The sequence below is a fragment of the Apium graveolens genome, chromosome 1 (genome assembly GCF_009905375.1).
Source record: "Apium graveolens cultivar Ventura chromosome 1, ASM990537v1, whole genome shotgun sequence".
NCBI lineage: Eukaryota > Viridiplantae > Streptophyta > Magnoliopsida > Apiales > Apiaceae > Apium > Apium graveolens.
The window spans coordinates 13,080,923-13,108,777 of NC_133647.1; the positions used below are offsets into that span (position 1 = coordinate 13,080,923).

The 27,855-nt window shown below is 32.4% G+C and overlaps 1 protein-coding gene across 1 annotated transcript; it reads left to right on the forward strand.

The window, feature by feature from the left end:
- The first annotated feature begins 23,389 nt into the window (after positions 1–23,389).
- LOC141719265 (uncharacterized) lies at positions 23,390–25,457 on the forward strand. The gene is made up of 6 exons (XM_074521644.1): positions 23,390–23,666; positions 23,767–23,843; positions 24,289–24,418; positions 24,540–24,652; positions 24,777–25,229; positions 25,323–25,457. Exons 1-6 carry the CDS (start codon positions 23,522–23,524, stop codon positions 25,374–25,376), a joined length of 972 nt encoding a protein of 323 aa, XP_074377745.1. The 5' UTR covers positions 23,390–23,521; the 3' UTR covers positions 25,377–25,457.
- The last annotated feature ends 2,398 nt before the right edge of the window (positions 25,458–27,855 follow it).

Here is a 27,855-nt window from a genome sequence, read left to right on the forward strand (position 1 = left end):
TAATTATAATAAAATTCAAATAATCATCAATTAATTTAAATCCATAATTTAAATTAACTATTCCATTAAGTGCTCTATTTGTGCGACCCTATAGGCTATTATTTAATTGGCAATACTTTTATTCTCTAATAAAATTATGAACGGTATCTAGTAATACATCATTGTTACCCAATTAAACAATAATTAAATCGTGATTAGATAAAACCTTTCGTGATTAATGTTTTTCGTGTAATATAATCCCTTTAACCATACATATTATAGATTAAACTCGAGGCATGTATTTAGTCATCCTCTTCAACATTTAATCCGGGTTTACTTGATCCATGAGTAGATTATCGAGATAAATCATTATTTGAGCATGGCCATGCTTTTATAATCTCACTCAATCAAGAGGCCAATAATATCTCTCCTAATTATAGGAGGGTTAAATCCTTTATCTATCATTCATATTTCTCATACGACTCATGATATACCCGATGTCCACTTTTATCATCACCCGATCAAAAGTAACTTTTAATGTAGTCAAAGTATATTAATCCTCGTATAGAAATATAATGATTTTAAGTCAAAGGATCGTTACACCATTATCACTATGAGTCTTTCTTATGACTTTATTAAATATGAAGAATCTCACTGTGGGTCTGTCAAGTACCATGTACTCTCACATGTACCTATGTATTGACTTTAGTATCCCCATACTTATAACCAATGAGATGTGGTTATCTTGTCAAACAACATACTAGTCTATCTATGTATTATTATTGTCCTATATAATAATACTCGATTAGGGACCTTTAAGAATATGATATATTATATAATCTCAAGTTCAAGTCATGTACTTAAACTATACAATTTGTATCATGATTCTAAGGACATTTATTATGCTAACAAAATATTGCAGTAATTAAGGTCATAATAAATACATTTATTGAATGATCAACTGACATAAAGATAAAAGAATAATGTATTGCCTCTAGGGCACCTACACTAACAATCTCCCACTTGCACTAGAGCCAATCACCCATATATCTAATACCCATGGAACTAGTGTGGCCATCGTGCTTCTGCTGCGACAAGCCTTTGCTCAGTGGGTCTGCAATGTTATCATTTGTGTGCACTTTACATATGTGTATATCACCCCTTTCATTAATCTCTCGAATAAGGTGAAATCTCCTGAGTATATGTTTAGCCCGGGAGTGTGATCTAGGTTCTTTAGCCTGTGCAATGGCTCCATTATTATCGCATTATAGATCAATGGGATCTGCGATCGATGGAACCACTCCCAAATCATAAATGAACTTTCGAATCCAAACGCCATCCTTAGCTGCTTCACAAGCTGCAATGTACTCAGCCTCCATTGTAGAATCAGCTACTATTTCTTGCTTTGAACTCTTCCAGCTTACAACACCTCCGTTTAGACAAAACACAAAACCACACTGTGATACAGTATCATCTCTACCTGTTTGGAAACTTGCATCTGTGTAACCTTTTACAACGAGTTTCTCTTCTCCTCCATACACCAAGAATGAATCTTTAGTTCTTTTCAGGTACTTAAGAATATTCTTAACTGCCGTTCAGTGACCTTCACCCGGATTAGACTGGTATCTGCTCGTCATGCTCAAAGCATACGAGACATCTCGGCGAGTACATACCATTGCATACATGATAGATCCAATTGCTGAAGCATATGGAACTTTATTCATGTGGTCCTTCTCATCCAATGATTTCGGACAATGGTCCTTAGAGATCGTTATCCCTTGAGACACGGGGACATATCCCCTTTTCGCATTTTGCATTCCAAAACGATGCAAAACCTTATTAATGTATGTGCTCTGACTTAGACCGATCATCCTTCTAGATCTTTCTCTATAGATCCTCATTCCTAGAATGTAGGATGCCTCTCCTAAGTTTTTAATGGAGAAATTGCTCCCTAACCAAGTCTTAACAGCCTTTAGAGAAGGTATGTCATTCCCCATTAGTAGTATATCATCAACATATAGTACTATGAATGCCACATAGCTCCCACTAACCTTCTTGTAAACACACAGTTCATCTTTGTTTTGAACAAAGCCATACTCTGTGACTATTTCATCAAAATGGATATTCCATCTCTTAGAGGATTGCTTCAATCCATAAATGGATCGACGCAATTTACATACATTGCCAGCATTCCTTGGATCGACAAAACCCTCAGGTTGTGTCATGTACACATCATCTTCAAGGCTTCCATTAAGGAAGGCTGTTTTGACATCCATTTTCCAGATTTCATAATCATGGAATGCTGCAATGGCAAGTAAACTCCTTATAGACTTGACCATAGCCACTGGTGAGAAAGTTTCATCATAGTCAATACCATGAATTTATTTGAAACCTTTTGTAACTAGCCTAGCTTTATAGGTCTGAACATTTTCATCCATGCCCTTTTTCTTCTTAAAAACCCATTTGCACCCTATGGGTTTTACCCCTTCAAGTGGATCAACCAAAGTCCATACTTGGTTTTGGCACATGGAATCTATCTCGGATTTCATGGCTTCAAGCCATCTCTTAGAGTCCGGACTGTTCATAGCATCTTGGTATGTGAGAGGCTCATCTTCATCTATGAGCATCAAATCACCACACTGAGTCATGAGAAATCCATATCTCTCTGGCTCATGGCGAAATCTAACAGATCTACAAACAACCTGTGTTTGTTGAGCATTATCATTATTCTGCTCTTGTTCCACTTCAGGTTCAATGCTATTTTGCGGTTCTCGATCTTCATCGAGATCTATAGTTCTCCCACTGTTTCTTTTGGAAACAAAATCTCTTTCCATGAAGACAGCATCTCGAGCAATAAACACTTTCTGCTCAGAAGGACTATAAAAATAATACGCCTTTGTTTCATTAGGGTATCCTACAAAAATGCACTCTTCGGATTTAGGTCCAAGCTTGTCAGATTCTTGACGTTTCACAAACGCCTTACATCCCCAAACTTTCATAAAGTTCATGCCTGGCTGTTTCTCTTTCCATATCTCATATGGAGTCTTTTGAACCTTCTTAGTAGGAACACGGTTAAGTGTGAACGCCGCTGTTTCTAGAGCGTAACCCCAGAAACTAATTGGAAGATCTGCATGACTCATCATCGATCGTACCATGTCCAACAAGGTGCGATTTCTCCTCTCTGAAACTCCATTCCATTGAGGTGTTCCTGGCGGAGTGAGTTGTGATACAATACCACACTCTTTCAAATACTCTCTAAATTCGGTGCTTAAGTATTCACCCCCATGATCGGATCGTAAGATCTTAATACTTGCATCTCCGCCAATTTGCTTCTCTACTTCAACCTTGTATTCTTTAAATTTTTCAAAAGAATCGGATTTCTTCTTCATAAGATATACATATCCATATCTACTGAAATCATCAGTAAATGTTATGAAGTAGTAGTAGCCTCCTCTAGCCATTACACGCATTGGGCCACATACATCACTATGTATTAGCTCCAGACGTTTAGTGGCCCTTTGACCCTTACCAGTGAAAGGGGCTTTAGTCATCTTACCAAGCAAACAAGATTCGCATTCTTGGTATGATTCAAAATCAAACTTATCCAAGTATCCATCCTTATGTAATTTGGATATGCGTTTCTCATTTATGTGGCCTAGACGACAATGCCAGAGGTATGTTTGATTTGAGTCATTCATTTTAAGTCATTTGTTTTCTATATTACAGACAGGGTTATCTAAATCAAGAACATATAAAACATTAAATAAACGCGCAACACCATAGGTTAAATCATTCAAAGCAAAAGAGCAACTGTTGTTCTTTATTGTAAATGAAAAACCTTTCTTGTCCAAACAAGAAACAGAAATAATGTTTCTGCGAATCGCAGGCACGTAAAAACAGTCTTCTAGTTCTAAAACAAGCCTAGAGGGCATAGATAAATAATAATTCCCTACAGCTAAAGCAGCAACTTTTGCTCCATTGTCTACTCTTAGGTCCACTTCTCCCTTAGCCAAAGTTCTACTTCTCTGCAGGCCCTGCACATTTATATAAATGTGAGAAGCACATCCAGTATCAAATACCCAAGATGTAGAAATAGACAAATTGACTTCTATAACATAAATACCTGATCCAGAAATCTGAACTGCTTTCTTTTTCTTCAGATCCTCCAAGTAAATTGGACAGTTTCTCTTCCAGTGACCATCTTTCTTACAGTAGTGACATTCACCCTTGGCCACACCACCTTTAGGCTTTAAAGCCTGTTTGGGACCTGACTTTGGCTTGGGTGTAGAATCAGATCCAATCTTTTCTTACCCTTCTGTTTGCCCTTCCCTTTGGCCTTACCTTTATTTCCTACCATCAGTATGGGAGCAGGTTCAGCTGTCTTCATGTTGGTCTCATATGTTCTCAACATATGCAACAATTCAGTAGGTGTTTTGGCAAATTCATTCATATTGTAGTTCACAACAAACTGAGTGAATTTTTGTTCAAAGAATTCATGATTAGGTCAATACCAGTTTCCGGACCAATCAGAAAACCCAAAGTTTCAAGGTACTCAATGTAACCAATCATCTTCAGAACATGTGGGCCAACTGGTTCACTCGCCCCTTGTTTGCAATTAAAAAGTGACTTACTCGTGTTGAACCTTTCTTGACGAGTTTGGCTTGCAAACATGCTTTGCAAGTGCTCATTGATAGTATATGCATCCATATGCACATGCTGTCTTTGAAGCTCAGCACTCATAATTGCCAACATAAGACATGCAACATCATTTGCATCATTCTCATCCCTTGTGCGTGCTGCTCGTTCATCAGCAGTAGCACCCTCAGGAAGGGGGCCTGGAGGAAGAATATCAATGACATGAAGCTTGCGCTCCTGCCTGAGGACAATCCTCAAATTCCTCTGCCAGTCTAGGAAGTTGTTTCCTCCTGTCAGTTTGTCCTTCTCAAGGACTGAACGTACAGATAATGTGTTTGTGTTGTTTGCCATTACTCAGTATCTACAATAATAAAAGCGCAAAATAAACATTAGATTGTCTGAGTTAAAATTTTATGTTCATATGATTATGATATATTCGTAATATATCTCCCACTATTTTTTATCAAATTAATAGCCCTAACTATTAATTCGGAAAGTATATCCCATAAATCTTTCTAGTGAGCCAAGATCCATATTTCGTCATGTTCTAAGTCAACCACTGGTATCCTTAAAACATGATTATTTAGGTAGACAACAGTTGTCAATTATATCATATATAATTCGTGGATAATTTGGTGAACAACAATTGATCTTATCTATCTAATAGATTTTTAACCAAACTCTATGCTTCTAAGTTCATAATAGTTGAATATAACCGTTTATATTCACCTTATTATGATGACTCAGTTAAGTTAGACCCAATGATACAATGTCCGAATATAACTGTTTATATTCGTCGCATTTCACCATGATAGATAGGAGTCCGCTGCCACTGACAGCCCTTCCCTTTATCGATCTAGGATTTAATAAGTGTTCATTCATTGAAAGCATCTAATTAAAAATTAATATTTTTACTTAGGGATTTTTAATTTAGAACGATCATGATCCCATCATAAAGAGATTCCCAATTTCTCCTTGAATAAAATACTTCAAATCAATACTCGTCAATGGTTTGATTTCCAGGTAGTGGAGGAGTCACATCGGTCTCGCTTAAAACCCACAGCCTTACAAGTTCTATGAACCCGTTGTTGACAAAATCGCCCCATGTCAGAAATAAAGAAAATTCGTATTTTATTCCGTGTTTCATAAACACGAGAATCTCATGATCGTTTGTTAATTTTAAATCTTGAGTCGTTACAGATTTTATCTTGTTTAAAGGCATGGCATGGGTGATGTATCTAATACATACATGCATCATTAATCTAATTAAAACATGCATTTTCTACTCTACACATACTATTTATACATCATATGAAAAGTACATAAAGTAAACGTGCAATAGTTATGGCCCAATCCTATGTTATCTTTTCAGGCTAATGAAAAGATCAAAGTCAATCTATGGTGTAAAAATAACTATTACATATGTCTTCTCTGTTGCTTCCATTGTTTCCTTGGCCTCCATATGATGCTTCCTCTTTCCCTTGTCCTTCTTGGATGTTACATTAAGAATTATACTAATGAACTTACAAAAGAACTCGAGTTACATTCGAGATAAAACAACTACAAATAGAAAACGACATGCAAGTCGTATTTATTGCAAACCAAAAGAATAAACCATTACAACTAAGGTCTTAAGGCCATAACTATGCACCATGCTCAAGTAACCATTAAAGAACATGATAGATCATATAAAGATGACATATTATTTATCACTTATCATGATCCAATCAAGAATAATAAATAAGTAAAGCATATGTCATAAGCACAAATTAAAAACGAAACCCTAAGCACGCGGTGAGGTCGCTGGGGGGGTTCGGGGGGGGGCAGCGAGCCCCCCGATGGCGGAAATTTTTGCAAAATCAAGTATCAGAATACTAGAAAAACATGTATCAGAATACTATTCCAGAAGCATGTATCAGTATACACACGATCCATATCCCAGTTACCAAAAACGTATATCAGTATACATATTTTAAGAGATCGCATACATATGAGTTATGGTAGATCTTAAACATACTAGTATCATCATATAGATCATTAACAGATTCATCATATCATTCATATAACATAACTGTTATCATGGCAGACTCATATAACATAACTGTTATCATGGCAGACTCATCACACATGCATACTTGTAAAAATACAGTAAACACGTAACCAAATCAGCCCCTTATACACGTAGCTCTGATACCACTGTTGGGTTCCGAAGGCATAAAACGCAGCAGATAAACATAAATAAAACAAAAATTTCGAAACCCAAAAACAGGATCCATGTATAATTATGGGCAGATGATGGAGATAACGAATCATACCTTTCAAGAGATTAACTTTCACGAACTCAACGGAGATCCAAGCGATCACGCTTTGTGTCTATCTCTCGGAGAAACACCTCAATGGTATCCACACGAGCACCTTCAAGAATGTCTCACGAACTTGACTACGGAATGGATGTACTAGCCTCCTTCTTGACGATCTGAATTGCCTCTGCCTCTCTTTGCTGCTAGGGTTTTCTTAAAAAAATGTACAAGCCTCTTTAACCTCTCATTATCTATTTATAATGACTGATTAAAAAGGCCCATAATAGCAAAACCCAACCCTAGTAGGTATTGGATTAAATAATAAAAACGAATTTCTATTATTTAATTAATAACTAAGTCATACTTAATTATTATGGGCAAAAACTTTCCTTTTAATTCGAATTTATAGTATCTCAATTAAGTCTTACTTAATTATAATAAAATTCAAATAATCATCAATTAATTTAAATCCATAATTTAAATTAACTATTCCATTAAGTGCTCTATTTGTGCGACCCTATAGGCTATTATTTAATTGGCAATAATTTTATTCTCTAATAAAATTATAAACAATGAGCGGTATCTAGTAATACATCATTGTTACCCAATTAAACAATAATTAAATCGTGATTAGATAAAACCTTTCGTGATTAATGTTTTTCGTGTAATATAATCCCTTTAACCATACATATTATAGATTAAACTCGAGGCATGTATTTAGTCATCCTCTTCAACATTTAATCCGGGTCTACTTGATGCATGAGTAGATTATCGAGACAAATCATTATTTGAGCATGACCATGCTTTTATAATCTCACTCAATCAAGAGGCCAATAATATCTCTCCTAATTATAGGAGGGTTAAATCCTTTATCTATCATTCATATTTCTCATACGACTCATGATATACCCGATGTCCACTTTTATCATCACCCGATCAAAAGTAACTTTTAATGTAGTGAAAGTATATTAATCCTCGTATAGAAATATAATGATTTCAAGTCAAAGGATCGTTACACCATTATCACTATGAGTCTTTCTTATGACTTTATTAAACATGAAGAATGTCACTGTGGGTCTGTCCAGTACCATGTACTCTCACATGTACCTATGTATTGACTTTAGTATCCCCATACTTATAACCAATGAGATGTGGTTATCTTGTCAAACAACATACTAGTCTATCTATGTATTATTATTGTCCTATATAATAATACTCGACTAGGGACCTTTAAGAATATGATATATTATATAATCTCAAGTTCAAGTCATGTACTTAAACTATACAATTTGTATCATGATTCTACGGATATTTATTATGCTAACAAAATATCGCAGTAATTAAGGTCATAATAAATACATTTATTGAATGATCAACTGACATAAAGATAAAAGAATAATGTATTGCCTCTAGGGCACCTAGACTAACATAAACAACTTTAGGCATCGGTTATTAGAGGAGCAACGCTAAAAATAAATATTATAGGTGTCGGCATTTTTATCAACCGACGCTAATAAAAACACTATATTTGTCGGCGGTTCAAGACAACCGACGCTGTTGTACATCCATAGGTGTCGGTTATATGCCCTTTTGTGTCGGTTATGAAACCGTCACAGACTAACTTTTAACATCGTCTAATTAACCGTCGCCTAAAGCCTATACCTCTAGTGTCGCCTACATTTACTACGCCCAATAACCGACACCTTTGACCTATTTTAACCGACGCTAAAAACCAAGTTTGTACTAGTGAAATGCGTATAGCTTCAAAATTTTCCGGTGAGCTGACATGACAAAGGAAGGAAACGCATATTCCGTATGCGTGTATTGTACACGCATTTCTTGTATGCGTGTCTTTCTGGTTATTTTGGGCACCTGTTTTCAGCGTGGATAATTTGGGCAGCCGCCTATAAAATTTGGTTATTTTGGGCATTCACCTAAAATTAATCGACTAATTAAAATAATTAAATACTGATAAAAATTAATTAATAAAATAAATCAAATTTATTTTTAAATAAATAATTAAAAACAATTTTTGAAATTAAAATATTAACATATTTCTAATTTTTAAAATAATAAAAATATCATTTTTAAAATATAGTTAAATAGTAGGGGCTTATTTGCAAAACTGGAAAATTTCAGTGTTTTTTTGAAACAGTACAAGAAATTCATTATTTATCTACCAATTAATTATCTACCATTATATATTGGTAAGTAAGTATTTTATTTATCTACCAATATTTATTTGTAATATTTTTTTGGTAGGTAAACAAAAAATCTTAATAATTGTACAGAATTAAACTGCCTGACCCACGTTACAAGCCACCTCCGTATAGGTTTTTCTGGATACTAGTAAGTTATATGGATGTGCAGATGACATGTCAAAACCATTCATATTTGATAATTTGTTAATTACAGTGATATTTTGTGGCAACATCATCCAAAAGCTGTACCGTCTACAAACCTTGGTACATACCATCTTCTTTTCCCTTTGTTTGGGGTAGACAATAATAAATAAATAAGCATATTCGTCAATAATAATAATAAAAATTATAATATTAATAATAATAATAACAATAATTATTATTACCATTATTATTATTATTATTAAATTTTTCATTTAATAATTGTTAGTTCTAGAAAAAGTCCATACAAGTGCTAGAAAAAATAAGTAGACATATTATATTTTTGGGTAACTATTTTTTATCTTATAAAACTCTATTTATCTGTTTTTGAAAACAGAAGTTCACTTATATTTATGTAGAAAAAGAAGTCCGGAGAATGCAAGTCCTATGTATTTAGATTTTATATAAAATAAATATGACAACAGTGTCTTATCATTTTACTTAAAATCAATAAAAAAAATAAAGGAAATTATTCAAATGAAAGAAAGGAAGTATGCCAAGGGTATAACTTTCTTAACTAAATTATACAACAAATAAATTTATATCAATGAGTACTCCCTCCCCCAAATTAATTGTTTCATTTGACTTTTGCAAATAATTTAAAGTGACTTGACTACATATTTCTATTAATTATCTTTCAAATTTTCTTTTTATGTTAAGATTTAAATTTTTATTTATAAAAAAATTTAAAAAATAATTAGAGGAGGTATACCGTTAAGTCACTTTAAAATACGTGAAAAAGTTGAAGGGGATAATTAATTTGGGATGGAGGAAATATATGATAAGTAAAATTGAAAAACATACAAAGGGCACGTTTTTGATAATAAGAAGGTAATAAATATTTAGCAAAAAACAGAAGGTAAAAAATGTTAAATTAAATTGAGGGATCAAAACAATGTATAGTCGAACCTGGATGAATTAATAATTAATAAAGTAATAAATTGGATAAAATAATAATTTGCCCGGGTTTTTTTGGCATTGAAAAATATAGGCAGGTAAAACCATACTTAAAGTTAAGGATAATTGTGATAACGGCCAATCTATCTTCGACTCTATCTCCTCATCTATGAAATACATCATAGTTCCATCTACCTCACTTAACGTTAAATTGACCGGCTTCAATCTATCATCTCTTTCTGCATTATCATCATGAGAATCTCGACAAGGCACCACGAGTAGAAGACCACAAATCTTAGTGGCACTCATAATTATATATCGAGTACATGTTTCTCTTAGTTGGGTTATATTCATTCTAATTCTATAAGTTAACTACTTGATTTTATATTACGTATTTTGGTTTGCTGGGTAGCTTGACTCATGCTATTGTAAATTTGTTAAAAGTGACAGGCACACGTCAATTTTCATCAGGTACATGCTCTTCTTTTTACTTATTTTACCGTGAGAGCATTCAATTCTGTGTATTTTGGATAATTATAAATGCAGGTACATGAATCATTATACGAGATTAATGTGTTCAGTACATGGCAACAAACATTAGAGGATTATGTTTCTTTTACTACTGGGGCTAGGGGTAATCTATCATATTCTCTCAATGTGTGTACCACATCATTTATTTTTATGCACTTTTTTTCTTCTACTTTTTTGATGTTTTCATGTATAAAATTTTTGACAGTCAACTTATTAATTTGAATATTTATTTTATAATTCAACAACATGAATATTGTTTCCTCTTATCAAAATCATATTGCTAACTAGTGAGTTTTGTTTATGCAGAAAAGTAGGGAATATGGAGTGATATATGGAGTACTGGCCTTGTTCAAGTGCCGGGACAAATTTAAGATATTCAAAACAAATAGAAGCAGTGATCATTTGTAATTTTGATTCTCGGATTCTAAAAAAACTCATTTGTAACACAAGTGAAGATTTATGTATATATTTTTATAATTCTATGATGAAGACAAATCTCCGAATGATACAAGCTCTTTGGTATCCAGAATACTCCTTTTTTTGCACTTTCAAAACAAAAAATAAAACAAATGCATAATCTTTTTGTTTAATATTTTTAAGAATAAAAAAAATTTATCTAAGGATACTATGTAACAAATTTGAGTTGCCATGTGGACCCCTTTTGAAGACTTACGTGGGCAACTTGTGGAGTGCCATGTAGACCAATCACAAGACGCCATTTAGACCAATCAAAAGGTACCACATGGAATACTAATAGGACCCATTTGCCATGTAGGTTAGAGACACGTGATGACTCAACCTTATCAATTCATAAAGTGGGGTCCACATAATATTTACATACCAATATATATATTTGTAGGTAAACACTCTTTCTCTATAAACTTTTACCTACCAATCCCTACCAATATAATATTGGTAGATAGAACTCTTTAGCAACATATAAATGACTTTTACCTACACTTAAAATTGGTAGGTAAATGTCAAATTTCTTCAAATTTCTTGTAGTGGATCACATGTCCAATATTCAAAGTTTCTTAAATCGTCCAAACAGCCTACCATAAATCACCAAACAAGTCATATTCTACAACGTCTTCAGGAAAGTAGAAAGAGAACATATTTTGGCTTACTTCCACGACTTTCACCGACAAAAACCAAGTTGGAACTATTTTTCCTTTGTTCAAATTGTTGAATAACCTTGAGTAATTAGGGTTTAGAAATTGTCTCCAATAGTGACATAACTAAGCACTCTAGGTAGTTATTATATTGTGATGATTAATTATGTGTCAACTATTAAATTTTTTGTATGAATAAAGGAGTTAGTCAATAAATTAGAATCACTTACAATTCGAAAGGTACATGTGATTAGGTATAAGCCATACACCGGTAATTGGAGCGCTAAACTAGAGAATGAATCGAATAACACGCATTGAATTAAAAAGGACTAGTTTCATTAATATTGAAACTATATTTCTGTTATTAGTATGTTATGTAGTACTTGCTAACCTTTTTATGTATTTATTAACTTGACTTAATAAGAGAATGGTGTATGGTAGTTAGCAACTCAAAATTATTCTTTGTGGGATCGAATCATTGTACCACTTATTACTACATATGCCTTTTTCATTTGAACTGTAATTCCGGTAAATCTCGTAAGATACTATTTTTTTACCAAAAAATACTGATGACTTAATGGAGGATTAATGCCAAAATATTTTGTATTAATTTTGTAGGACATATTTCTTGTTAAAACTTTTCTACAACACATTCTATATAATATGTCTCACCTCGAATTACGGGTGTGCATAGTGCATTTATGTTCGGTTCTTCACCAAAACCATTACTAAACCGTGCATGTCGGTTCAGTTTGATTTATTACTATCAACCGTAATTGAACTGTTCGGACTGTTAATTTTCAATCATGTTAACCATTTATAGGTTCCCGTTTTAAATTTTTAATATTTTTTATCATCATGCTAATAAAAAATTATAAATGTCATTCGAACATTGCGATAAGTAATATCACCGACGGAAGTTCATAAATTTATGAACAAGAACTCAAGTAAGTATATTATATATTTTATACAGGTAATGAAAAATGCACCCGGAAGGATGAAACTTTCTAGTATAATGACTTTACAGAAACAGTATGTGCAGTCAATAAGAAAAATATTAAAATATTTCCAACATATTAATAAGAACATGCCAAGTTCATATATATAATTTAGTTGTTAAGAATAACAAAGGTGTATGCATAAAGGTTTGGAAGTCCTTTATTATACCTTGGTACCTTCAAAACTTAGTTTCAATAACCCAATTCTTTCTGTTTCCGTGAAGGTTTCCTTTGAGCTCATGTCGCCCTTATAATTGTTTGCGTCTGCCAGCCTTTAATAAGAAATAGAAGAGCAATGAAGAATGAAAAAGCAGCGGCCCTAGGCGGATCGCTAACGACTATGTTTGAGATCGTGGTAGCATCGAAGCAGAGCTTGGGCTTTGCGACGATACTATTTGGACCAAGGTCAAGGATCGGCGTTACATGGAGGGATGGTGCGTCCTCTCCACCTTAAGCTAGCACGAGGAGATATCTAGAACTTAAGGTCAAAGTACATCTAGAACTTGCTCAAAAGATTTGGTTATAATAATCATTGAACAAGGTAAAGAGGTTGATATTCGAACTTATAGAGGTACGACTGGAAGTTTATTATATCTTACTAGTGTATAGTGTTTATGCAAAATTTTAAGATAAACCTAAAGACTCTCATTTGAATGTTATTAAGAGGATATTCAAATATTTGAGTGGAACAATAACTTTTGGTTTATTTTATCCTATCACAAATGCATTTGATCTTGTTGGGTATATTGACGCAGAGTATGTAGGTTGTCAAAAAGATAGAAAAATTACAATTGGTCTCTGTGCTTATTTAGGACAGAGTTTGGTTTCCTGGTTAAGCAAGCAGCAAACATCTGTTGCATGACTACAACTGAAGGACACTAATTAGCAGGTGGAAGTTGTTGCTCACAAATGCTGCGGATGAGACAACAGCTTAAGGATTTTTGAATTTCTTGTTGTCAAACTTCTATTTATTATGACAATACAACTACTATCAATATTTCTGAAAATCTAGTGAATCACTCGAAAACCAAGCACATTGATGTTAGGCATCATTTCTTCAGAGATAATGTTGCAAAAGGGAAAGTCGGGTTGATTTTTGTTGCTAATGATGCTCAAGTTGCTGATATTTTTACAAAATCTCTAGCTGAAGAGCATGTCAGCATGCTTAGAAAATAATTGGGAATGTGTAATTTTTAGTAAGTAAGCTTACAAGATTCATTCGGGTAATATCAACTCACTATTAGTATTATTTTATTATTTAATATTTTTGCATGCCTGACAAAATTTTTGTTAATTGGTATGTGTTAAATGTTTTTAATATGTTCATTATGTGTTGCTATTTATGATCACTTATCTAATAAATTGCATTGTGGTTAAAATTCAAATCAATGAATATTTAAATGTGTCAATCTAGTTACATTTTGGTATATTTGTTATATATGGTTTTATTAGTTATCTAGTGAGTTATTTTAGGAATCTATCTAGCTTATTTTGTATTCATCCTAAAAATACTCCTTTTTTAATCATAAAAGGAACACTAAAACAAACAGCCACGACATAACTCTTCAGTTTCCACACACCTATCTCGCTTAGATCTACGGTTTTATGTCTACTATTCAACAAATATTTTCTCTGTAAAATTGCGATGATTGGGTTGAGGGTTGCGATGAGGAAGAAGTCAAAGGCTAATGTTTTAAGGTCAGGTTGGTGGTTGCGATGATGTTACTCCATTAGTCTCTTGGAACAAACAGAAGCTAATCGAAGATGAACCAGAGAATGAGTATGAAGCGATTCATATTGAGAGTAGTTATGAAGGCTCGGGTATACTCATTACTACTCCTGATGGTAAAATGCTCAAGGTCGAAGGATCAATCTCTAATTATCTTTCAATATGAAAAGTCATATACGGTAAACTCATTTTTGAGATCTTTTTAAGTCATGTAAATTATTTAAGATATTTTCTGATTTATGGTTTAATTCATTTTTTTCAAAATGCCTTATTTTATTACCCAAATTTGGTTAATGCCTTTTCTTTAAACTTGAATGTTGATCAATTTGGTCATTATGTGTCTGTTATGTCTAATATGAGAATCAATTTATCTCCACTATTTTTAGGAGCTATTCTTGAAATCAAAAACCCATCTACCTTATCTATTCATAATAAGAAGGGTCCCAAGAATTTAAAAGGTTTTTGCTTTGGATGAATTAAAATTGATAAATGTTGATTGAAATGTTGAGTTGTTTGTTCATCCTCCTACATCATAAGTGATTTGTATGGCTCATTTATTGTTCAAACATTGCATTAAAAATATACGTCATATGTTAGGAATAAAATCAAATTTCTCTACTCACGATGTATTGGTTATGACTATGATTTTATCTAGTAGAAAGTTTGATTTGGATGATTTATTATTGAAAAATATGCTTGATGTCTTGTGTGCAAAAGCTAGAACTTGTGTTAAATTGTTATGGAGTTGAGTTAATGGACCAGGATTGTGTTCCTATTACTGATTTGTTTGATTTAAAGACACTCACTCAATCCAATTTAAAATTTAATAAGGATGGACAATCGGTCCATATTGAGTTTGTTGTTGTTGGTTCTGCTAAGTGTGAAGAGAGTTCATATACCTCCATGCAAATGTTGGAGTTTATGAAAGAGATGAAAGCAGGGCAGGAGAGGATTGTTTAGGCTCTTCAAGTTGTTTCTAAACAAACCTAGTGGATGAGGGAGATGTTGGCTAAAATCCGAACTGCTGTATATGGTCCTTCTAATGGCCTTATCAGTCATACTCCTAGATCTTGTGATGTTGATGACATGGTGGATCTTGGCGGAGCTCATTTCAAGAAGAAGAAAGCCAATGTTTCTACTACTGATAAGGATGAGAAAGAAGAACCTGAGAACCCTGATGCCCATACAAAATTTAATGAAATTTTTAATGATTAAAGGCGAGGACTTACGAAAGTTGCTTTTTTTAAATTTGATGTTAAGTACTTATGAAGGTTTTTATTGGTTTTTTAAATTATGTGACCATGGTTGCTTGTTTATCTTTATGGTTAAGTTATTAAACTTGGTGATTTAGTTCATCGTAGTTGTTTAAGTTAAGTTTGATTAATGACTTAATTACCGGTTTTTCTAAATTTATTTATCTTAATCCATTTTTATTGTTATGATATATTGTGTTATACTTGAATTATGAATATGGGTTGTATATGTTAGCACTACTAGAATTTTGTTAATAGACATCAGTCCTTAGACATCGGTTGCTCAGACGACCGATGTTAAAGTTATATTTAGACATCGGTTATTTTAAAACCGATGTTACTGGTTATTTTAGACATCGGTCCAGAAAATAACCGTTGTCTATAAATATGTTTTAAAAATAAAAAACGTTAATTAGACATCGGTTTTTTTATGTAATTGATGTCTTTGTTTTATAGACATCAGTTATATTTTACAACCGTTGTCGATGGTTAACTTAAAAAAATTAAAAAAAAACACGTGAAAACCGTCCCTCCTTTATTACCCAAATATTCCCTCCTTAACCAGAAAAAAACCTGTTTCCCCCTAATTCTTTTTCTCTCTCTCTCTCTCTCACTCTCACCCTATCTTCTCTCTCTCTCTCCAAGCTCACTCTACTCTCTCTTCCATCTTTCTGCTTCTCTCCCTCTCTCTCTTTCATCTCTCTCTCTCTCACACACACCATATCAGATTATAATAAGTACATAGGTTTTTCATTAAACCCCAAATTGAAGAACACCGTCAATTAATCAAACTCCATCTACGAGAAACCCTAATTTTTGAACAGGTATGTTTGTTCATTTAGGTTTGTATGTTCGATTAGGTTAAATTTGTTCAATTAGGTTGGTTCATAAATTTTAATGGGTTTTTTCTTTTTTTGAACAGGTTTTGAGATTTATTGAGCTTCATAAGGTTTGTACTCTAATTTTCTATTTTTTCTTGAGTTGTTTTAAATATGAATTTTTTTGAACATAAATTAGGATTGTGCTCTTGTGTATATATATTTAGGTTTGCCTAAATATATCAATTAGGTTTCATATTTGCATGTGTTTTTTTTCTGGTTGACATCTTCCGATTTTTGTCCGTTTAAAGTTTTAAGTAATATTATGTTTTTACATTCGATTTTGTGTGTCTTTGGTTATATTGTGCGTGTTTTGGATTTTATGTTCTTATTTTGAATTTTATATGTTTAAGATTTTGTCGGATGTTTTTTACTAATTTTTCTTGATTTATTTTATGTTTTTTGAATGTATAATGGGATAAATTTACTCTTTTGATTTCAACAGGCTTCCAACGCTGGAAGAGGACCTAATCGTGAAGGATGCGATGATGAGAAAATGAAACTTAATGACAGGCATGAGATATACCAACGAGTAAGATACTTTAATCTATATTTTTTGTGAAGTTGTAAGATATCTAATTGTATTTAAATGTCCATAGAACTCATGTTTTGTAAAAGGGCTTTCATCAATTTTATTAATTAGATTTTGTGATAGCTGAACTATTACTTGTGACAGTGCTATACTGATAATACATTAGTCTGATTTTTTCGGACAATTATCATATTTTCTAACATATTTTCTAGTGTCATCGAGATTAGTGGAACTAAGGCCTATGTTGCCCAGACACCTTGGATACAGAGTGGAACTATAGAAGAGAATGTATTGTTTGGTGAGGAGATGGACAAAGAAAGTTACAAGAAGATTCTTGGAGCATGCTGCCTCCAGAAAGATCTGGAAGTTCTTTCCTTTGGAAATCAAACAGTGATTGGTGAGAGGGGAATCAATTTAAGCGGGGTCAGAAGCACATAATCAATGTATATTTTATTGGTGATTGTATGTTATACTTTCGGAGCAATTAATGTGTTTATTACATCATTTGACAAGTTATGTGTGACACTAGCAGGAGTGCATACAAGGGATTCTGGGGTGAGAAACAGTGATATATGTTACTCATTAAGTAGAGTTTCTACCTACAGCAGACCTCATAATTGTGAGACAGGATCTCATTCTCTAACACTTTTATTTTTGCTAAATTTCTTCAACTTCTTTTAAAAAAGTGAATTTAAATTTTATGTATAATTTATTTTTAATTAGGTGATGAAAGATGGATGTATTACACAATCTGGAAAATATGGTGAAATACTCAAGTTGGGGAGCGAATTTATGGAACTTATGGTTGAACATGAGAAGGCTTTATCTGTAATTTACCCCATAGAAGCCGGGTAAGTCTCAAAAGATATGAATATCAGTGTGGACCTCAAAACAAAGAATAATAGAAGTTCTGAAGAAACCAGGAATGTTCACTATGATAAACCAAAGGAGGATATTAATTTCCTAAAAGGATAGCTTGTTCAAGAACTTCTATACCGGAATAACATATTTTTCGGTGTCATCGAGATGAGTGAAAATAAGGCCTTCGTTGCCCAGACACCTTGGATACAGAGTGGAACTATAGAAGAGAATGTACCTGTTTGGTGAAGAGATCGACAAAGAAAGGTACAAGCAGATTCTTGAAGCATGCTGCTTCCACCCCACATAAGTACTTAATTCAGTGTTACTGACTTCAACATCCTTTTTATTGTTATCTGCAGTCCACTGGTGGCTTTATTGTAGTAGCATGATATGCAAGTGCGACTCACTTTCCCCTTTCTATTCTTAGCCGTGGTGTGGGTTGGCATGTAATTTGTCGACCTTATGATTTTATATTTTACTGAAATTCCTTTGCTTAGATCATTTCCTTGTAGAATTTATATCCTCAAGCCTCCACCTATGCATATATAAATATAGCAAAGATCTATAATCAAAGATCTATAAGATCATCCTGGTTTACTTAAAGACGTGAACATATATGTGAGTTTTATTGCCAAACGCGATATAGCATGTAATTGTGTGTCACTTTATGTGGTGCAATGTACCTGACAATACATCGTCAATGTAAATCAGATAGCTGACTTAAGCTGGACCTAGAAAAAGCAAACTCTTTGACCACAAAGCTCCTTTTAAAAAAATAAAACATTTGAAGGACACACATGATATCCGGGTTACCATTTGATAATCTTAGTACTGAAAGCTTTATAATTTTATTAGAGAATTGAAATTCTGCTCTCGGGGATATTTGGGACGGGAAATGGATCTTCAGTATCTATGTAATATGCCTCACAACTTGACAACCTTTTTCCTGGATGACCATATTTATAAGGATTGAATATGGGCACCATATATTTATTAGTCAATGCTTGTTTTGTCTACAGCGAGAATAATGGTCTTTTAGCATTAACTCGGGTGGGCAGTCGAAGAGTTGTACAGATATCTGCGTGCTTTATGATCTTCTTTTCCATCCTGGGTAAGCTTCTTTGTTTATGTCAAAATTTATAGGTTTTGTTTTTTATGTGCAGTTTGTTAATAACTTGTCAAGCGCTTTGACAATGAGCCTGCAGGAAAGTATGGGGCAGTATTCGCTTCTATCCCATTGCCAATCTTTGCTGCATTCTATTGTTTATTCTTTCCCTATGATGGTAGGTTCAAATTACAAAAAAGAGTAATGGTGATGTATTTAAGATTCATTTTCTGCAATCTAGAAATGTTGATGGTCAATCATCCAATCATGTTTTGCAGGTGGGGTGGGTTTGAGTTTCCTTCAATTCTGTAACCTTAACAGGTGGGGTGGGTTTGTATATATCCGAGCTCAAGTGCACTCTTGGTATGTCTAACGAGTTTCTTAAATCACTTGGAAAGAATGTCTACAAATGCAAGGACATATACAATTATCTGATAAAGTATAGTAGTAGTAGTCTGATATAAACTATGCAGTAGCTCTTATATTATTCATCTGACCAAATGTAATTCATATAAACTTGTTAATATTTACTTGAGTAAATGTAATTACAGTTAGAGATATTCATGCACATGCATTATAAAATTTATTGCAGGAGGGATTTTTGTATCAATCTGTCGTAGATGATTACTTTACTCGATTCATGTATATGCATTGTAAAACTTATTGTAGGAGGGTTGTTTTCAGTTTAGAATCGATGTTAAAAATCATAAATACACATCAGTTTACACATATTAAAGCAGTGTCTTAAAATCATAATTAGTCAAAACAAAATATTCGATGTTAATAAAGGAATATTAGCACATGAAAAAAGGGTAATAGCATCGATTCAAAAATAAACACCCGATGTCTATTTATCATATTAATATCGGTTTTTTAGAATACAACCGATGTCTACTGTCAACATTGACATCGGATACTTAAAAAATTATCGATGTCTAATAAGATAGAGACATCGGTTTTTTATCAAAGACCGATGTCTAAGAAGATATAGACATCAGTTTTTGATTTTTAATCGATGTTAATTTATAAATATTGCTTATGTGTTATAGTTTTAAATAGGCCTAATCGTCCTAATATTACATTTCTGTACTTGACATTACACAATTATATAACAAGAATGTGAATTAGACATCAGAAATTTTCCGGAAATGATGTGTAATATTACATAGACATCGGTTTTTAACCGATGTCTATGAGAAAATACATTTAACATTAGTCGCGAAGACATCATACATTTTTTTACATAGACATCAGTTTTTACCCGATGTCTAAGGTCTTTTTTCTAGTACTTTCCTAGAAAAGGGAGATTGATACCATTATAATTTTGATAATCACACTGTTAGCAAGCTTATGATTTGCTTTATTATCTTAAGCTGATCATCACAATTTTTTATATTACTAACATTGTTTTGGAGATGATCGATTTCTTGATAGATTTAGTCTATCAGTTAGCTAACAAAGTTTCTAACAAAATTTTGCAGAATAATTATTTATAATTCAAGATTAACCAGAATTGTAGTTTCAAGAAGATTAAATAGGAATGAGATTTTGTAAGGAATCTATGGTATATTTAACGTGTTTAAATATATTAGAGTTCCTCATATGTTCAAACTCTTTTAAGAAAACTGTTTACTATTTTCTAAGAAGTTATTTTCAAACTTTTTGTCCTAAGAACTTCTTATTCGAATAATACCCAATTTAAACTAAAGATAGACATTTTTTAAAGTTTTCCTAGTCTATCTTATCTTTAGTTTAAACGAATTATAGATTATCTGAATGTTCAAATAGAAACAAACTAGCGAGATGAGGAGTAGTGTCGAAATATTTTGAAAGCTAACTTAGTCTATAAATACATTATGGTATACTTTATTTAGAGGTTGATCCATGAAGTATACATCATACCTGAGAAAATATAACTTGCATTCATTAAATAATCTTTTTTTAAGCTCTAGTTTATTCATGTATATTTATATTCATAGAGTTCATAGTTTCGGTTGTAATTTTCAATAAATCTTGTACTGTTCAAGGTGTACACATTTATTGTTCAGTAGTTGAGTTTCGATAACAAGGGTTGAGGGAGTTAGATTTCTGGAGAAGGCTATACATGTTTTATATAGGGTTTGGAGGGCAGTTCACTCAAGGGAACAAGGGTTATCACGAAGTCATGTTATTGAATCTTATACTTGTATCATTTCAGTGATTAATAATGTATTATGTTACCATGTTGGTATGTGACCAGCACATAGACTATTAGATATACGAGTCGAACCTGGTTAAAACTTTCTGTGTTATTTACTTAATGATATCTATTTTCTGCATTACATATCGAGTGTAGAATATTCGACAACTTATTAAAATTGGTTATAGTTATTCATAACACATATTCACCCCCTCAGGTGTAGAATTTCATATATGTCATGAGTTAGTGTGAATGTTTTCGAACCTAATGTTATTTGAACTCTTTGAAGGTTACATGACAACTCAACCCACATTTATTAGTAGGCTAATATCAATTAAATAAATATAGATTTTGATATATTATACTCTAAGGTCCCACTAATTTATAAATTTTGACTTATCATGATACATTATAATTAACCATAACACCTATCCACCCCCTCTACCTGAAATTTCATATATGTCTTTAATTGATATCAACATTTTCAAACCTAATATTATTTGAATTCTTTAAAGGTTGTATGCCGCTCAACCCACATTTATATGGATTTTGATATATTAAACTTTAAGGTCCCACAAATTTATAAATTTTGACTTATGGTGATACATTATACGTGAGGACCCACAATTAGCGAAGAAACTACTATTATAAATTAATTACTTATTCTTTTTATTAAAAATATTTATTTATAATAACTCATACTTATCTCTAACAACTACCTTGGTCATCTGTTAATTATATTTATAGCCTGTACTGTTCGATTTACTCAATCATTGATCATTTTCTCTGCCTCTGATTTCACTTTCCTTGCAAAAATGGAGATGTTGTCCAATAATCAAAACAATAATGCCCAAATACAAAGGTCTTCTGAAAAAATGATAAATATATTATTAGTAGACCATGATATGGGCTCATTAGTTACCATTGCTGGTATAATGAAGAAACAATGCTCTTATGGAGGTCATTTTCTGTTTGTACCATGATTAAATTTTTACATTCTTTGTAGATCTCATTAATAATTGAGTGATATCTGTTAGATGCATATAATTACTTTTGTTAAATAATTATGCTGTTGTTGTAACTGATTCATTTTTCAATTCAGACATATGGAGAAAAAATATAAGATATTATTACTATGTTTCTTAAAAAAAATATAAAATTACATAAATACGTGTGCTTGATTGATAATTTTTTTTCTTTGTATTTTTCTAGTTGTGACAGCAAGAACGGCGCATCATGCTTTGTGTTCTCTTGGGGCTGAAGGTATAAAGTTCGATTTGGTGGTAGCTGAGCTTGGTATGCCGGACATGGATGGATGTGCATTACAACAAAGCATCCACATGAAACATAAGTTACCTGTAGTTTGTAAGTAATAACATTCATTTTGAGCACATTCAATTTTCACTAATTTAAATGTTGACCAAAACACTCAGAGACTAATCATTTTTTGCCCTACAAAATTTATAGTACAATGGCTTCTCTTAATTATATTTTATGTAACATAATTTTTCCTTGCAATTTTTGTAAAAATGTTGTTAGTAAGAAAAAAAATATGAAATCTGAAAACATATAAAAGTAGGCTCTTTTATTTTTATTAATTATTTTACCCCTGATTCGCATTTACTTCTTTAATATCATATAAATGATTCATGGACAAATTTAAATTTTTGCTTAATAAAAGAATAATTATTTATAAGAGGTGAGCACGAAGAATTACTTTTTCACAACAAAATTTACACTAATTTATACTATTAAATCACTCATTTAATTTTAAAAATGAGTGCTAGAATGCTTAGAAGTCATTTGGTCATTTTTTTATAAATAAGATGGGATCATGTACATACACAAATGAAAAAAAGATTGTCCAGATAGAAGTGTCCTCATCCATTTTCATCTTTTTAACGGGTAATTAGTATCTCGTTTCTCTATATATTTGTTCGAGCGTTCCGAAATCCGACCTCTATATTCATGGTTATAAACAATACATGTTATAAAGCTCTATAATATTTTTTTCCTTATATAGTAATCTCTTCCGATAAGAAAGCCAGAGATTCATGGAAACCAAGTGAGGATGGAGCTGTTACCTTCCTACTCAAGCCCCTGAACCATGAAGAGGTGGTAAAATTTTCCATGTATGTTGAGCAGTGGAAGAACAAACTAGCCAAGGGAAAGTTTAAGGACAGCCAATCTTCGGGCCCAAAGAAAAACAAAGTTGTTTGGACACATGATCTCCACTCAAAATTTGTGAAAGCCATACAAGATTCAGGGCCTCAGAGTAAGATCCAAATTCACAACTAATCCGGTCCTGTCAATGCCAGTTTAAATCATTTATAACATCTATTTTACACTATTATTGGAATTATATTTTTTTGTAGGATGCTCTGGGAAAAAAATTTTGGAGATTATGAATGAGCCGGGACTGACCAGGAAAAATATAAGCAGCCATTTGCAGGTCTCTCTCTTAACCTATAGTAGTTTCTTTTATACAGATGAGCAGTCTTTAGTTATGGTGCTTCACAATTTTTAATGTGTGAAACTATTTAATGAACAAAAATGAGATGCATATATTGTAAAATTCATAATCTATTTGTTAGACTAGAGAAGGCTTTAATATCTATGTATAATTTGACTTAATAGAATTGTGCATACCTGATTATTAATATTTTTGCAAGTAAACCACTAATTCTTTCTTTGTGTCCTTATGGTTTCTGTTTAGTTAGCCATTTACTTTAATCTCTTGATTGCAATTGATGGCGCTTGTGAAGTGTTAGTGTGAATTGATGGTCCTGAGGTCACACTCAAGTGCTACATTCTTTAGAAGCTTGCCAAGAAATATTTGTTACTTCTTCAACAACTAGATACTCCAACTTTAATTTGGTTGAATCTAACAATCACAGATATTTCGACAAAGGCAAAAGAAATTGTCAGATGAAACCAGGACAGTCCACTCGGTTGCAACTAATGAGCCTGTGACAGGTTTTGGCCAGTCTAATATGCTACTTCCAATAAATTTAGAAATCGAGCAAGGTAATAGGGCTGATTCTGTAAATCATATATTTAATTTATTTATGCATAATTAAGGCTGAATCATAATTAATTTTGTTGGCCAAAAGATTTTGACCAAGTAGCATGTGGATGACTATTGTAGGTGGTGGTGTTAATAACAGTGCATTGAAGCATCAATCCCTAATGGCTAGGGAGGACCACCGGGAAAATGAAAAATATTTCCCATATACTACACCGGCTGCTATTGAAGTAGCGGTAAGAATCAAGTTATTAGTAATTCTTTTGCAACTTCTGAATATCAAGAATAACCTTAACTAGTCTCTTGTACCTAGTTCATCAATTCACTGTTATTTAATATGGTTCTTATTTTGTGTGAAAGGGTCGTTACTGCGCCATCCTTGAGCGCGAGGGAGTTGAACTCACTACAGGAACCGAGTGGGTGGAGCCTTTGGTGTGGTGGTTATTACCAACGTCCAATGGGACTCCAGAACCTCCAAACATTTCTATCTTAAAAAACCTGGCTCATAGACATCGCCAAAATACAAGTGGTGGCGCAGGTTCTTCGTCCTCATCCCCTAATGCCTCAAATATCCCTGATCTAGTTTTTGTGCAAGTTGTGCGCCTTGCTATCTCAGATGCACGAGCCAACCAAGGGGTTTATTTAAGAAGTCTTGAGGACTGGGAAGTTGAAGGGATGGGAAGAAATTTGTTGGAAAAGATCAATGCCCAAAGTTTCGACAGCTTTAACTCTATCTTCTTTGAAGAAGTTGTTACAGTTGTAAACATCATTTTGATGACTATTCGTGATAAAGACGAGTATGTGACAGAAAAGGTGTGTAATTCTTGTGGCTGTTACTTTTTCTTATATTCTCAATTTTTCTCTAGTACAAGATAAATAATGGCTTGTATTGTTGGTTATTTGTAGGCATATAAGGAAGACCTTGATGAATTGTTTAGGAATGAAAGATTGCCAGGATGAGTTTGGAGCATATACATGATCCCAAAACCACAGCGTTACGTGAGTTGGAGAACTATTGCAAGGATATAGCTCGTATTGAAAAGGAGAATTATAGCTCCCCAAAGATCTTGCTCCCTTCATATTTCATTGAGAGGACTTGTAATTCTAATTTAAAAATTCTACAATTTATTTATAAGGGATGTTGTTTTCTATTTAAAATTCCATTTACTTGCTATTCTAGTTAAATATGTAATACATGCACTACAAGAAAACAAGCGTAAATACCACGACACAAATACAACCGACATCAAATTTAACAATTTTTGTTTGAATTTAAGGGTGGGGCTAAATTCAACCGCATGCGGTCGTATTTATATACGGTCGTATTTACGCATTCGAATTTATAAGTATTAATTACAACCGAATAAATACAATTGTATTTATATGCAACAGTATACGGTTTAGTTTAGTTGTGCTCCTAAATTCAACCGCATTCGGTCAAATTTAGCCTCACTAATTACAACGGAATCAATACAACGTATTTATATGCAACTGTATATTGTTGAGTTTAGCCATGCTCCTAAATTCAACCGCATTCGGTCGAATTTAGCCTCGCCAAAAAATAGAGGGAATTTTTCCGCCAACGAATTTTGTACTAAATTAAACCGATTTTGGTCGTATTCGATTTTTAAAAATAGAGAAAAATTTCTGAAAAAATATAGAATAAAATTTACACGAAATTTATATTTTAGTTATTGCAAAAAAGAAAGATAATTATGGTAGTTAGATATTTATGGTTCAATTAATAATTATAGTTTGAGTTTCATATTTTGAATTTATTTTAAATTTAATCCAACCATACGGATATGAAAATGTAAAAGAAACGTGTATGGAAAAAAATAAGTAATTTGAATATTTAAATTTTAATTTTTTTTACAAATTGAATTTAGGGGTTGAGATCCTAACACTAAAATAGTTCGACAATTACTTCTTACTAGTGTTTAGTCTCAAATTTATGTTTCAAATTTTTTAAAAAATTTTTGTGAATGACCCAACCTTACGGTTGTCAAGAACTATATATTTTATTGATAAGATAAAAAATTTAGAAAAAAATAAATGTATTTACTTTGCTATTTGAATAGTCAACCAGTAGTTTGACCGGGACTTCATACCCGTGTTTAGTCACATATTGATGTTTCAATTTTTTAAAAAACATTTATGAATGATCGAACTGTAAGGATGTCAAAATATATATATGTTATTCATATGATAAAAAATTTAGAAAAAAGTAAATATATTTACCCCTTTTTTTAGTGATGTCGAATGTAATATCCGGGACATAACCTGTAATTGTTTTTATCAATAAATAATAATTATATGATTATTATATGATTATCATGTAATTTTGGTGAATTATCTGATAATTGGTGTTGATATTTGGATATTTATATGTGATAAAATGAGAATATGTTACTTTCATTATGTCCAGAATAAAAGATAATTATGATATTTTTCTGGTAATTTCTGGAGTGGTATATGATTTTAAAATGATTTATGAATTTAATAATTATTTTTTGAATAATTACAAAACTATTTTATAAACCGGGAATCATCCAACTTCGACCGTTTTTAACCTAATCTGATCATTCTAAATATTTTCCGTATTTTGACTTTTTCAATCCGGATTACGGTTTGACCCGTATGCGTCCCGACGTAAAATTTTCAATAAGATAATCATTTCGATAAATCAACAACACCCGTATTCTCGAAAGACGAGATAATATTACATAATTTTCATATAAAGTGTTTTATAAGAAGCCCAATTAGGATAATTATCCAATACGGGTATCAAAATGGATCGTCTTTGCAGTTATTTAGCGGCTAAGTAACTTATTTATCGATCCAATACGATCCAACGCGTACTAATATTTCATAAATATAAATAGACCTTTATTTTATTTCATTTTATTCGTATAATCATAATCAATCAGTAAAAACATAGAAGATACAGAGAAAACCCTAATTAATTGTCGCGTTCTTGAAAATCAAACTCACAAACGAATACGTTATCGAACTCGGAATTGAGCGTGCCATATATCAAATCGAAGCTCTCGAAAATCTATTTCTGAATCAATCATCCATTTTAGTGTAGAAATCAAGGTAATTTTCTGATTTAATGTTTTTAATTCGAATTAATTAATAATTAAATACAAAATAAGCTAGATAGATTCCTAAAATAACTCATTGGATAACTAATAGAACCATATAAAATGAATCTACTAAAATGTATCTAGATTAACACATTTAAATATTCACTTATATGAATTTAAAATTGAAATGTCAATCTAATAACTACAATGCACTTTACTAGATAAGTGATCATAAATAGCGACAGATAACGAAAATATTGAAAACACTTAACACGTACCAATTAACATAAATTATGTCAGGCGTGCAAAAATATTAAATAATAATAGATTACTAATAATGAGTTGACTGA

Bases quoted from the DNA above. Each gene is read 5' to 3' on its own strand.
- LOC141719265 (XM_074521644.1), top strand. From the start codon at position 23,522: ATGTATGTTGAGCAGTGGAAGAACAAACTAGCCAAGGGAAAGTTTAAG. The intron at 24,419-24,539 runs GTAATAGGGCTG...TGACTATTGTAG, and splicing joins AAATTTAGAAATCGAGCAAG to GTGGTGGTGTTAATAACAGT. The intron at 25,230-25,322 runs GTGTGTAATTCT...GGTTATTTGTAG, and splicing joins ACGAGTATGTGACAGAAAAG to GCATATAAGGAAGACCTTGA.